Source organism: Micromys minutus (genome assembly GCF_963924665.1).
Source record: "Micromys minutus genome assembly, chromosome: 25".
Lineage (NCBI taxonomy): Eukaryota > Metazoa > Chordata > Mammalia > Rodentia > Muridae > Micromys > Micromys minutus.
Window position 1 is genome coordinate 23,071,354 of NC_137960.1, and position 14,065 is coordinate 23,085,418.

A 14,065-nucleotide genomic window follows, 5' to 3' on the forward strand; every position below is an offset into this window, starting at 1 on the left:
GGTTAATTCTGACAAAGATATTTTAGAGAATATATTTAAGGTAACGCAAAGAATTCTGCCATGTTGGGGGTAATAGATTGCTCCAGGAAAAAAAATACAAAGAGGAGATTTAGTTAGTTATTTGGGTTACAGAATTAGTCAACAAAAAAATTTGGCCACATAAAGCACAGATCCATAGGGACCAATTGCAAACTCTTAACGATTTTGAAAAATTAATGGGAGATACTAACTGGCTGAGGTCTACAATTAATATATACAATTAAGTATATATAAGTTAAGTGAGTTGTTTCAAACATTACTAGGAGATTCAAACAGTCCAAGATGTCCAACAGCTGAAGCAGAAAGAGTTAACTCTTGTAGAACAATGACTGCAAGAAACATACGTGGATTGAATCAATTCTAAACTTGATTGTCTTTTCATCATTTTTCCTTCAACTCAATCTCCCACTGGGCTCATTATTCAAAGAGAAGATAGTATTATGGAATGGATTTTCTTAGCTCATAAACAAAGTAAAAAATTGAAGGCACATATAGAAAATGTTTCTGAATTAATTATAAAACATAGAATAAGACTACATCAATTGTCAGGAACAGATCCAGCTGAAATTGTGGTACCTCTTACAAATGCTGAGATTATGTAATCATGGGTGATCAATGAAGATTAGCAAAGAGCTTGTAATAATTACTTGGGTGAAATTAATAACAAATATCCAAAAAGCAAACGTTTTTTAAAAAGAACAGATTGGATTCTTCCACACATATAAAGAGAACACCAATTCCAGAGACACCAACATTTTATACTGATACAAACAAGATTGGGATGCAAACAAGATAAAATAAGCAAGGAGGTCAAAAGTCCATATACATCAGTCCAAAAATCAGCACTGTATACAATACATGTGGTATAATTAGATTGTCCTGAATCTCTTAACATAATTACAGATTCTTTATATGCAGAGTCATTTTACATATAGAGACTGCTGGATTTTTACCTGATAACTCAGAATTAACTTTGTTATTTACACAATTGTAAAAGGCCATTAGAGTAGAAACCATTCAATATATATTACTCATATTTAATCTTATACAGGTTTGCATGGTCCATTAGCTCAAGGAAATGGTGAAAGTGACCAATTGCTAATAGGAAATGTGCTAGAGGCCTCAAATTTTCATGATAAACATTATGTTAATGGAAAAAGTTTAATGAAAAAATTCCCATCACTTGGCAACAGCAAAAAAAAAAATAATTAAAAAAAAAAATGTCCTATGTGTTCTCTATATAACCAAACTCTGTTACCTGCTGGTAGTAACCCTAGGGGTACCAATTCTGGCAGATAGATGTTTTTTACTTTGCAGAATTTGGAAAACCAAGGTATACAATCATACTATTGACATGTGCTCAGTGTTTCAATAGGCAACTGCTGTAAGTTCTGAAAAGGCTGATTGTGTAATTACACACGTATTTGAAATAATGGCAATCATGGGGATACCTGCACAAATTAAAAATGACAGTGTTCCCACTCTAAATCGAATAAGGTAAAACAATTCTTTGTATATTACAATATAAAGCATGCTACTCGTAAACCACACAATCCCACAGGACAAGCAATTATAGTAAGAGCCAGTTGTACTTTAAAAGAGATGCTTATTAAACAAAAAGGGAGAGTAGAAACCCTGAGGGACAGAATAAATAATGCTTTGTTAACTCTCCATTTTCTTATGTTGCTGAACAGAGGAACAGCAGCAGCTGAGAGACAGAAACTGAGGGATGAACATACAGTGTTGACATTAGGATGGAAACCTGCAATACTTTTAAGATGGGGGTTAGGCTTATGTATCTACAGGGAATGAGAAAATATGGGTACCAACAGAACTTATGAAGATTAGATCTGACCAGGGAAAACCTCTTAACATCTGAGACATGAATGTCCTCACAAAACAAATCGGCTTGGGTGATTCACTCTCGCAGACTGTCTCAGTTACTGATTTCTCCAAAATATGCACGCACATCAGCTTCAAAAGGGGCTGGCCCAAATGATCGATCACACAACACAGAGACCAGATAAAAACCGAGGCTGAGCAACAAATGCTACAACTGCCAGGATAGTTTCGGGATAAAAGGCAATACATCTGATTAAGGCCGAATCCATCTGTTTCCCGGGCCACATTTATCTAGCAAGCTCAGTCGCTGCTAATCTAACTGCGGATCTTCTGCTTTGTCAAATCTAGAAACTAATGTGTAGGACTCAGACCATCTGCAGACACACACATCTGGCTTCTGTCTGAAATTTTCCCTGCTCAAAGCCCTCAAAATGTTCTAAACCACGAAGGATTACTACCAAGCACCTCTGCAGAACCTGTAGCATGCTAACTGCCTTCTCTGCATGGAGACTCCTGAGACTACAGCAAGCTCAATACCAGCATCACAAACCTCGCTTGCAAGGAAGGTGAGTGAGACACTTCAATGGCTGAAGACAAATCTTGTCACTAGTGTTTGACCAAAGCACCTATTTCTGTGGCATGATTCATTATCTTGACCATGAATCCTGGGACCCAGAGCTTCCACCTGTGGTGGGTCAGATGGGCCATCTGAGCTTCCATCTCCCTGTCTCTGAAGGCTTAAATCTTTTCAGCTCAGGCGTTGACGTTTTTCCTATAGCCTATTTCTGTGACTGAGCAATATGCCTCCCAATGTGACTGTCATTCTGTCCCAGAGCCACAGCTCACCAAGACGGTCCCTGTGCCCACACAGGTAGACTGGCTGCTTTTCTGTCACTGTGACAGAACACCCAACAAAAACAACTTAAGGAATGGTGTTTTGTGGGTTTCAGTTTGAGGGAACAGTACATCTCGGCAGAAAAGGCTTGTAGCAGGATGGTGAGGTGAAAGGTCACAAGGTGTTCAGGGTCAGAAACCAGAAGGAGATTAAAACTGGTTGGTCTCAGAATCAATTCTATCTGGAATCTGGGATGGTGCCGCCCACATGCAGGGCGTGTCTTCTTTCCTCAGTTAAACCTCTCGGAGATCTTCCCAGATATGCCCAGAGTGTGTGTTTCCATGGTGATTTTGAATCCTGTCACACGATGATGGCTACTAAGCACGGAGCAAACTGTCTTTAACCTCACTGGATCACCATGGAATGAATGCTTCCCCGGGCCCATGGTTCAGATTGGGTTTGAGGGCTTGTGCTGTAAGCCCTGAGGAAGGAAGGTGCTGGGGTAGGGAACTTTAAGATTATAACCAGTGTTCCAGGTGTCCCAGTACACATGCCTTTAATCCCAGCATTTGGGATCTCTGTGAGTTTCAGTCTACAGAGTGAGTCTCAGGTCACCCGAGGCTACAGAAAGACCCCATCTCAAGAAGTGGGGGGGGGGGTTCCAAGTACAAGGTGTTTATCATGGGGGTGGGGGTTGTGAATCAAGGGACCTGCGCCTTTCTTGCAGGGTAGAATACTTCTCAAGAGTGTGAGTCACTTTAAATTGAAGCCACTCCACCACAACTCCTTCTCTGCACACGGCCAGTTCCCTTTCTGCCTCTTAGCTACACTGGGATGCAGCCAGGCGCCCTAGCCAGGACACCAGAGCCATTATTCTTCAAACCATTGTAGCTGACTCGGTTGGGAGCCAAACCTCTTTACTCTGGAAATTGCTCCACTTCGGGTGTTTTGTTAGGACAACACAAAAACAGACTGATGGGGAGAGAAAAGAGTGAGGCTTAGAGACACCTGACTGGGGATGGCAAGGCTGTGTCTATGGCTCCGGTCCATCTTCCATATGGCCTGATCTGGGGCCCTGTGTTTTGTTTTGGTTTGTTTTTTCTTTTGCCTACTGTTTTGTCAGAGAAAACAGTCCTAGCCACTTGATCTGATTGTGCTGACATTCCTTTATTGTTTTTTTTTTTAATTTTTATTGGATATTTTCTTTATTTACATTTTAAATATTATCCCCTTTCCCAGTTCTTCCTCTGGAAACTCCCTATTCCATCCCTCCTCCCCTTGCTTCTATGAGGGTGATCCCCCAGCCACCTACCCACCCCTACCTCCCCACCCTGGCATTCCCTCACACTGGGGCATTGAGCCTTCACAGGACCAAGGGCTTCTCCTTCCATTGATGTCCGACAAGGACATCCTACATATGTGTATGGGGCCACGGTCCCTCCATGTGTTCTCTGGTTGGTGGTTTAGTCCCTGGGAGCTCTGAGGGAGTCTGTCTGATTGATGTTATTCTTCTTCCTTTCAGTCCTTCAGTCCTTTCTCTAACTTCTTCTGGGTTGACATTTCTTCTACCCAGACATGGCCAGAGCCAAGGTCTGCTTTGCTCTTCAGCCTAGGGTCACAGCATCCGGGTCACTGGCCCAGTGTCTCATGGCTGAGGGGTCAGGGTTCAGAGCTGAAGGGGCCACTTGGGATTCCAACGACAGAAGAGCTTTGGGAGAAGAGCCTGCTAAGTGCCACTCTGGAGGTTTTCCAGGTGTGAGCAGCCCCAGCAGCAACAATTCCTTGCTCAGTGACCCGCCCTGAGCTGTGGTGTCCAGTGTTTGTGAAATGAAACCTGCCTCCGTCGAGTTCCTCTTATCCCTTCTGATTCCAGTATGCTTTTGGACATCTGCCAGGGCTGACTCCGATTAACCCGGGAGGAAAAATAGCCAATTCTGTTAGGGTACATGAAAGGCTGGCCTTGCAGTGACAGTGCCGCTGCTCTTCAAGGGCATTCGCCAGCCCCACACACCTACCCAGCAAGGTTCAGCCAGCAAGGAGCTCTGAGCCTGCATTCCTGAACAGTTGTGCCTTGCCTACTGTGGCAAAGCCAACCGTCAGTGTGGCAGCTAAGTGTCCTTCCAAGGGACTTCATATGGTGCTTCCTAAGGGGCAAGGGTGGGCGTGTTAAGACAGAAAGGAAACAACAGGCAAGCTTCCAGAAAACATACTCCTGAGTGAACTATGGGGAGAGCAAGAGGGTCTATGACTTTAAAAAAAAAAAAAAAAAAAAGTGTTGAGCCTCAGTGATGGTTTGTATATGTCTAGCCCAGAGAGTGGCACTATTAGAAGGCCCATGGCCTTACTGAAAAAAATGTGACACTGTGAGTGTGGGCTTTAAAACCCTCATCCTTGCTGACTGGAAGTCAGTCTTCCTATAGCAGTCTTCAGATGAAGATGTAGAACTCTCAGCTCCTCCTGCACCATGCCTGCCTGGATGCTGCCATGTTCCCACCTTGATGATGATGGGCTGAACCTCTGAACCTGTAAGTCAGCCCCAGTTAGACTTGCCTCTGTCATGGTGTCTGCTCACAGCGGTAAAACCCCTAAGAGAGCCTCATAAGGTAGTTTTCTTAGTGCTGTTCCCATGCATACATCACCTTGCCAGGTTCAGGCGGTGCTAGGGATCAAACCCAGGAACCAGGCCACAGGAACATTCCACCAAATGAGCTACATCCCCAACTAGACCAGCATCAACCCCGGGGTTAAAGAAATAACTAGGACATAAAAACGCTACACGCATCCTTTTCTAGTGAATGGTCTCAACCCCACCCTCTTGCTGTGTGACTTTGGGCAAGTTCCTTGTGCTCTCTGAGAGAAGGGAAGAATAGCAAGAGATCTAGAAACAGTGGTGAGGGGGAGAGGAGGAAGCAGAGGAAGGGAAGAGGTGAGAGGGCTGTAGAAATTTTAAGCAAATTATACTTGAAAGGGGTTCACAATGATGCCTGCTCCAGGATGCTGTGAATGTCACTAATACTAGATGAATTTCTATTTCATGGGCCAGCAACATCTCTGGAGCTGGCAGAGACAGCTGCTGCTGAGCAGGGAATTAGATTTCTGGGGGAGGAGAGAGACTTATTTCCCCCTATTATTCCCTTTGACTGGACCACTGCATTGTGTGTCTATTGCCTATTCAAAAACAAACAGGCAGACAGGACCCATTCTTTCAAAGGATGTGGTGGGGCTGTGCAGGTGTGGTGGGGCTGCAAGCAGCCAGAGGGAAATGGAAAGGGGTGGGGGCGCGCAGAACAGAGGGGCCTGAAGCACTGCGGCAAAGGAGATCTGTGCGGAGAGCTTGGGGGAAGGGGAGGGGTGGAGATAAATGTGAAGTCCTTTGTCAACTCGGGGTTTGAAGATGTGAGCCTGAGAGCTGAGCTGGAAGACAGATAATTCCGTCACACTGTCCCCTGCATTCCGGGTGCGCTCCACCCCGTGCCCCAGCACGCTTGCCCTGTGTTCCGGTGTGCTCCACCCCGTGCCCCAGCACGCTTGCCCTGTGTTCCGGTGTGCTCTACCCCGTGGCCCAGCACGCCTGCCCTGTGTTCCGGTGTGCTCCACCCCGTGCCCCAGCACGCTTGCCCTGGCTAGAGAGCAGGATAGAGGTGCTTGAGTGACAGATGGCACTAGCTCCCTTCCTAGGGGACCTGAACTGATTTCTTTCAACTCAACAGGTCTATATGCCTCTGGTCGATGATCTTTCTGTCTCATAGCAGTTATCACAAACACTTAAACTTGTATTCTGTTGCATGACCAAGGGTCAGACACCCGTGAGGACAGAAAGCACAAGCTTCAGCTAGAGACCACCACACCTCTGTCACCTCCTCTGTTCCAGATAGAATTCTTAGGGACGGCAATGATGGCTGCCTCGTGGAGACGGGTCCTTCTGGTTTCCATGACTCTAATCAGGATCCATGCTGAAGAAGCAGAGAATCTGTGTCTGGTCCGCTGACCCCGCCCCTTTCTCTATCCTTGCCTCTTTCCTTTTGCTAAAGGACGTGAGCTGGGAGAAAAGTTAGTACTGAGGGACCCTAAGGGCTTTTAGTCTCACAGCCTCCTTACAGCTTCCCCCTCCCACTGAAAGTCTTACAGCTCCCTTCTCCCACTGAGGGCATTTGCAGTAGTGCACCCTCCAGGAAGGAGTGCTTCAACCTTATCTGGGCAGTCCCTGGAATGTAGAGGAAGAACCTTAATACATGACCCAGGCAGGCACCAAGCTGAACTTCTTCCCAGGGAGAAGTGTCTTATCCCGGCAGCCCTGAAATGTAGGGCATAGGTCCTGAGATGCAACCCACGTTGGCAGCAGCCAATTGATTTAAAAGTCAATTAAACCCACCAATGCTTGCATGCCTAGTCACCATCGCTGTAGCCCACCCGTTACTAAGTGTATAAAGACTATACTGATGGAGGGCTCAGGGCTGCCTTTCCTCTGGATGTAAGCTACCCCAGTGCACTGGACTAATAAACCTCTTGCTTTTACATCGATCCCCGACTTCTCGTCTCATTTATGGGAGCCTCCGATAGATAAGACTCAATTTGGTCTTACAGTACAAGGGTCTATAGAGCATGAAGGGAAGGCCCACTGTCCTGAAATTTTGGTCACACTTGGCCCTGCCATGTGACAGTCTATGTAAGGAATGGCTCAACCCATCCTCAGCTTGGGAGATTTATCATGCCCCCAGAGAACCTTGCCCACAGCCTCCTTTTCCTAGAACACCAGGAACTAAGCCATCCTGAGATACTTGCCACATTGTCCCAGTTCCCTCCAAACCTCCTAAGTCTCCTGCTCCATCATGTGCAGAACAGTGCAGCCCTCTCATCTTGGTGGCTTGCCAGAGAGAAAAGATGAAGCTTCCTAAGCACCTATCTGCTTGGCTGAGGCAATGAAGTAAATTGTAATTTTCTCTGGCAATAATCAAAGGAGTTGCTGCCTGGAGGCCCCTGTGGTGAGAACAATGGCAGCTGGTTGAGTTGAGAAGCCCTTAACAAATAGGCTCCGAGGGGAGCTTGCAGCCTGAGTAGGAACCTGCAGCCTGAGCAGGAGCACACACTGCACAGGGTGCTGGCTACCTAGGTCTTCCTGTCAGCTGGAAGTCTCAGAGAACACACCTCTAATAGAAGGATATGGAAAGAGACAAGAGACAAAAAGCAATGTCACTCATTAGAGCTGGGTGCAGTGGTACACACCAGTCCCAGCACAGAGGAAGTGGGGGCAGGAGGACTGGGAATCAAAGGTCATCCTCGGATACATACAGAGTTGGAGGTCAGCCTGGTTACGATCCTGGGCAAATAAAAAAGCCCATCATCATGGAAATCATAAGATACCCCAACATCCCAACTTCACACTATAAGGATCAGGTGTCACCCTACTCTTCACTCTACTCCCTAATACTTAATCTAGACAAAGCCTTGTTCTTGAGCCCAGCTCTGTCAACTCTGTTTTCCCTGCAATAGAGACATTGGGTTAGCTAAGCTTCCACAGCAACTCCCAGGCTGGTTGACCAGATAGCCCAAGCCTCCCAGCCCAACTTTGTTCATAACCATATACTCTCAGCTGGTCCAGGCTAGCCTCCAGCTTTCTGTGCATTTGAGAATGATCCTGAACTCCTATTTCTCCTTCTTCTATCTTCCAAGTTTGTTTACAGATGTTTACTATCACTCCCGCCTCACAAAAAGTTGAATTTACTGACAACAGTGAAAGCCAGTATCAAACAGAATGTTGGCCCACAATCTGTAGCACAGGAAGTCAATTATCTGGACCTATTAGCCCAGGACACTTGATGTGCCAGCTATTCTTATGGCAACTTGACCCACAAACTAGAGTTACCTGAAAAGAGAAAACCTTAATTAAGAAAATGCCTCCATAAGATCCAGACATAGGGCATCTTTTAAATTAGTGACTGATGAAGGAGGGCACAGCCCATGTGGGTGGTGCCATCCCTGAGATGGTAGTCCTGGGTTCTGTAAGAAAGCAGACTCCCTTCAGTGATAGACTACAGTTTAGACACGTAAGCCCAATAAATCCTTTCCTCCCCAACTTGCTTTTTGGTCATGGTTTTGTAGCAGCAATAGAAACCCTAGCTAAGACACTTGCTCACTTAAGTCAGATACCATAGGAACAGTTAGTTGTCTATAACAACTGTTCAACAAGCAAAAGCCCCTATTGTTAGCACCAGGAACCCCTTTCGCCTCCAGCAGCGATGTCACCGGCAGGCAACATGGACCCTGCACATCTGTTGCCATAGCAATGGCCATACATTCCTAGCATACATTTGGTTCAGCTCTCATCTTCACCTGGGAGCACTTACGTCACAGTTTAAATATAAAGCAGACCCTCCTACTCCCTCCCCTTTTTTTTTCTCTTCTCCCCTCTGTCTCCATCGTCCTCAATAAAACCTCTTCCACATGGAACTGTATTGGCCTGGTGTGGTCTCTCCAGACACAAGCCGAGATTCTATCACAATGCCTATAACAGGCTTTGAAAGGCCAAAACTCAATAATGCACAGCTTCTGAAATTGGGGGTCGGGGGCAGAATAAATATTGATAAAACTGTATCCCATTTAGCCCAGGCTAGCCTCACACTCATGATTTAGCTGAGGTTGGTTTTGAAGCGCTGGGTTCTGCCTCTACCTCCCAAGTCTTGGGCTTATAGGTTTAAGCCTATCACACCTAGGTAAGCTTTCCTGATTTCTGTCTCCATAACCAACTATGGATCATGAGGAGAAAGCTAAACCTACCTCTATCCAACTCTAGAACATCACCAAGGAAGCCTGCTTTTAGGAGGCCATTAGTAGTTGCCCAAGCAGTGGCTCAGACCAAAGCCCTTGCTTTTGTTCCTAGTCCCCTGCCCGCTCTGGAGCCTCTGCCAAGTGCACATGATGGGGTGGCTTCCTGCTCTATAGCAGATTACAAGGACAGGGATCTCCAAGTGTCTTGTGGGATGGGGGATACACACATGTATCTCTTAGGTATGTCTTATACTCCTGACACAATTAACCATAAGAGTTGTAAAGCCAGAGAACAAGTGAACAGAGAGGCACACAGAAGAGCCACCGGTCACTGAGGTCTCTTTCCCCAGGCCCACCTGCCATTCACACTGGCTCTATCTCGCTCAGGTCTGCTTTTTGTTTCCAAGACATGCTATCATATCTCAGGCTGGCCTCCCACAGGCCAGGTGGCAGAAGATGACTTTGAACTCCTGATTCGATTGCCCCTGGCCCTGGAGTTCTGGGATCCCAGGCACGTGTCACCACAACTGGTTTATGCACTTCTAGGGACTGAACCTAAGATATCCTAGATGCTAGACATCCAGCCAACCAGCTGAGCCTCAGACACTGCAGACAAGGTCCTGCCTTTTCGTTTCATCAAAATGAGTTAGGGATGGCAGACTCAAAGATGCCCCAAACCTGGAAAGCCAAGAGCCTCGTAGAGATAGTTCTCCCCCAGGGTACCCTTGGGAGCCTGTGAGGCAGGCAGGGGGCAAACGGCCTGGAAGCTACTCTGTTAAGAGCCTAAAGATGGCAATGGAGTCTTGTCAGCAACGCCACTATCTCTTCCTTCTCCACACACAAAACAGGGGGTGAGTGTATGAGTGTGTGCTGTTGAGAAATCACAACAAAGACTTGGGCTCAGAGCTATCTCTCTAAGAGTCGAACAAACCTTGTCTCAAGCACTCCCCCTCCTCCCCCTCATCCGCAGCTCCTGGCCACTATAGCTTCCAATCCACTGTATGAAATCCAATTAGCAGAGCAGGCTTTCCCTTTGAAACCCCAAGCTGAGGGATAAAGGAGTCGGGAGCTGGTGGAGGCAGAGACGAGAGTTCAAACAGCATCCTTCAATGGGTGTCTGATCCAATGGTATCAGAGAGAACACATTGGGGCGGGGTACCCCTGAACAGCATTTCTCTCAAGATGCTGCTGAGGGCTTTCTGAAATTTCTTCCTCCAGCCCCCACTGCTCTCAGGAAATATTAATACACTGTCCAGTAGTCTTTCCTCCTGCACTATGCCCTTGCCAGTGTCCAAGCCCTCAGGGTGTGGGGCAGAGGTAAGGATGATTGTTATAACCCAGGACTCCTTCAAGGAGATACCTAGCTTACTAGCCACCTTTGTTTTCCCACCTCCAAACTCAGGTCTAGAAGACTGTAGGTGCATTAAGTGTTGGACTGATGATAGGAAAAGTACACAGGACCTCCCTCTGCCCAAGGAAGCCTCAACCCAAGTGCTCTTCCTGAGACCCTGACATCCTCACCACCTTTCTCTCTAGAAAGCAAACACCCAGGACCAAGGGTGTGGCTTACCCAGTATGATAAAGCTCTGGTTTGACCCCCAGCACCATAGAAGATGGACATATAATCTCAACACTTAGAAGACAAAGGCAGAAAGACCATAAGGCTAAAGGTCTTCTTCAAGCAGGTCTGGGCTACGTGAGACTTTGATGGGGTAGGGTGGGTGTTACTGCTGGGCATAAAACCACAAGACCTTTGATCTAATGCTGTGGGACAGCCCTGGGTCTGGGCCCTGAAGATTCTGCTCTGGGACCTTAGCCAAGTCCTTCTGTGAGGGTTTGAATATCCTAGGCCCACAGAAATGGGCACTATTAGGAAGTGTGGCCTTGGTGGAATGGGTGTGGCCTTGGTGGAGAAAGTGTGTCATCGCAGAGGGGGGCTTTGAGGTTTCCTAGTACTCAAGCTCCACCCAGTGCAGAGAGAGTCTTCTCCTAGCTGCTGCCTTTGGATCAAGAGGTAGAACTCTCAGATCTTCCTGCACCATGCCTGCCTGAAGGTTGCCAGGCTTCCCACCAAGATGATAATAGACTGAACCTATGAAACTGTAAGCCAGCCCCAATTAAATGTTGTCCTTTTGAGCTGCTTTGGTCATGGTATCTCTTCAGAGCAATAGAAACTGGAAGTAAGACACCTTCCCCATCCCTCCCTTGATTCTCCATCCCCTTCCAAGAACTAGGATGCTAGAGGCCGTGTCAATATTTTACAAGCTAAATCTACATTGCAAATGCATCCCTACTGGCTTTCATGTAACATAGCACTTGGGGAAATTCTCTCAAGCTGCTTATTTAATAATTGTGTATTAAGTAATCCTTAGGAGCCAGCCATGGGAGTGTATGACTATAATCCCAGGGCTTGGAAGTAGAGGGAAGAAGGCTAAAAGTTCAACGTCACCTCTGGCTCCATGGTGACAGATGATCAGAAGAGTGGACACCACCAGCCCATCTTCTCTTGTGGCAACCCAGCTGACAGACATACTAATGGTCGGTGGGCAAGTCCCCGTTACTCCCTACTGCCACGTGCTCAACACAAAACACGCCTTACTCTCCAGCTAGACTCTCAGGCATCTGTGCTGATAAGCCCTGAACTGTGTGGGTCTCAACTCTGGCAGTCAACAGAATAGCCTATATTAATGCCAGTGCCTAGACTCGCACTTCAGACTCAGTTCATCTAGCCTTGGGGTGATTTTGTGTACAGAGAAGTTCCCAGGATGGTTCTGATTTCAGTTAGGGACATGAGCTAACAGCCCGAGCCCACCTCACCTATAGAAAGAAGCAGACACCAGAAAGGATGGAAAAGAGAAACCAGCTAGGTCAAAGTTTACACATAGGTGCCTCTGGGGAAATAAGCCCCACCCTAGGCCCCTCCCACTCCCCAGTTGCAAGCACTGGGGCTTTTCAGATACACTGGTCTCAGTAACCTCCACTCAGAAGGATCCGCCCAGACTACTTCAGCCTCCATGCTCATCCATGTGCACCGTGAAGCTCTTGTCTGCTACCCTCTGAGCCACCACACCAGTCCTTCCTGTTTGCTGGACCAAACTTTGCCCTCCCATATTTATCTCTGCTTTCCGGTCCTCATCTGGCACCCTGAGGAAGCCTGCCCCACCGAGATCAGGGATCTGAGATTGGCCTGCTTGTTCCTCATACAGCTTGGTTCTCTAAGCGGAATCATGGGCTCATTTCATACCTCCAATAAACAGAGAGCCCTAGGAGGCAGGACCCGCCTTACTCAGGCATCCTGTGCCTTCTGCTCTCTCCTACCCCAGCATCCCTACTGTTATACAAGTGTCTAGGCTACAGTCCTGCTCCATGGACCAGAAGGATGGAAGGAGGGAGTACCATGGTACCACAGTTTCAGCACATCGAGTTCAGCCTCCAGAGACACCACTTCAAAAGATCTACAGTGCCCAACCTGCTGGCCTCCTGCCTAGCACCCTCCATGAACCATTTCCGCTGCTCAGTCTGTGTATGCCAGAGAGATAAGCCAACATTGCTGACACCCGTCACAAACTGCACTGACAGAGGGACATCAGAGAGAGCCACTCTAGGGATGAGAAGGAAATGAGTCATTCGTGCCCTTGGGCCTGCTGGTCTCGTCAGATCAGAGAGTCCAACCAGGTCTCACCTTGTCTTCAGTCAATCTTACTTTCAGCCAGCTGGAAATGGAATTTGACCCAGAGTCTTCCAGGCACAAGCCTATATCTTCAAAGGCTACCATTGGGAATGACTTTATAGGCCTGCTTAAACCCAAGCTAGCTCTGGGGACATTCTCCGATGAGGTGAAACCCTGAAGGTCAAGGGCTGGTCACATTCTCCTTGCCTGAGCTAACACATGGCCTACCTCGAAGCTGGCTGAAGGTGGTCATGAACTTGCCGGGGAGAGACTTGAGTTCATTGTTAGCCAGTGTGATGAGGTGGATCTGGTCAGAGACGTTCCTCAGGACCTTGTAGATGCAGATGGGGAAAGAAACAAGCTTGCAGTCGGCCAGGTCTGCAGCAAAAAGGACAAGGACAGATCAGAGCCATGAATCACAGCTTCCCCAAGAATCTGCCCCAGACCCATGTGGATCTAACCCATCCCTCCTTCTCCAGCTTCTATGCTTTCCTGCCTGGGCCATACTCCCACCAGTGTTAAGGCTCTCTTGTCCGTTTTACACACTCAGGTCTGTCCCCATCTCTATTATCAAGGCCTCCTAGCTCGACTCCAAGAGGCAAAAGAACCTTCAAGTCACAATAAAGATGTTCTTCAGGGTGGCACTGTTCTGAATTTTCCCTTACATAACCGATTCTTTTGGAGTCATAATGAGGCAGTCTCAGTACTGAATGACCGCTTGTGTTGGATGCACACAAATGCTTAGACTCTGGTTTTGACCATCTTCCTGACCTGAACCAAACATGCAGCAGCAGAGAACCCACTGAGCAGAACAGGCTAGCACTCTACTAATGGCTAACGACAGTCACCATATGACGGAGGGATGCCACCTGTTCTAGTAATGGTTTCTATTGCTGTGACAAAACAGCATGACC

At 47.2% G+C, this 14,065-nt stretch overlaps 1 protein-coding gene across 4 annotated transcripts in view; it reads right to left on the reverse strand.

The window, feature by feature from the left end:
• The window catches only part of LRRC20 (leucine rich repeat containing 20), a 92,937-nt gene that overhangs the window by 38,672 nt on the left and 40,200 nt on the right, over positions 1–14,065 (reverse strand). For all 4 annotated transcript variants that reach the window (XM_080937627.1, XM_080937624.1, XM_080937626.1 and 1 more), the window contains exon 3: positions 13,380–13,529. In XM_080937627.1, the coding sequence (XP_080793753.1) occupies positions 13,380–13,529 (150 nt within the window). The remainder of the gene's footprint in view (positions 1–13,379; positions 13,530–14,065) is intronic.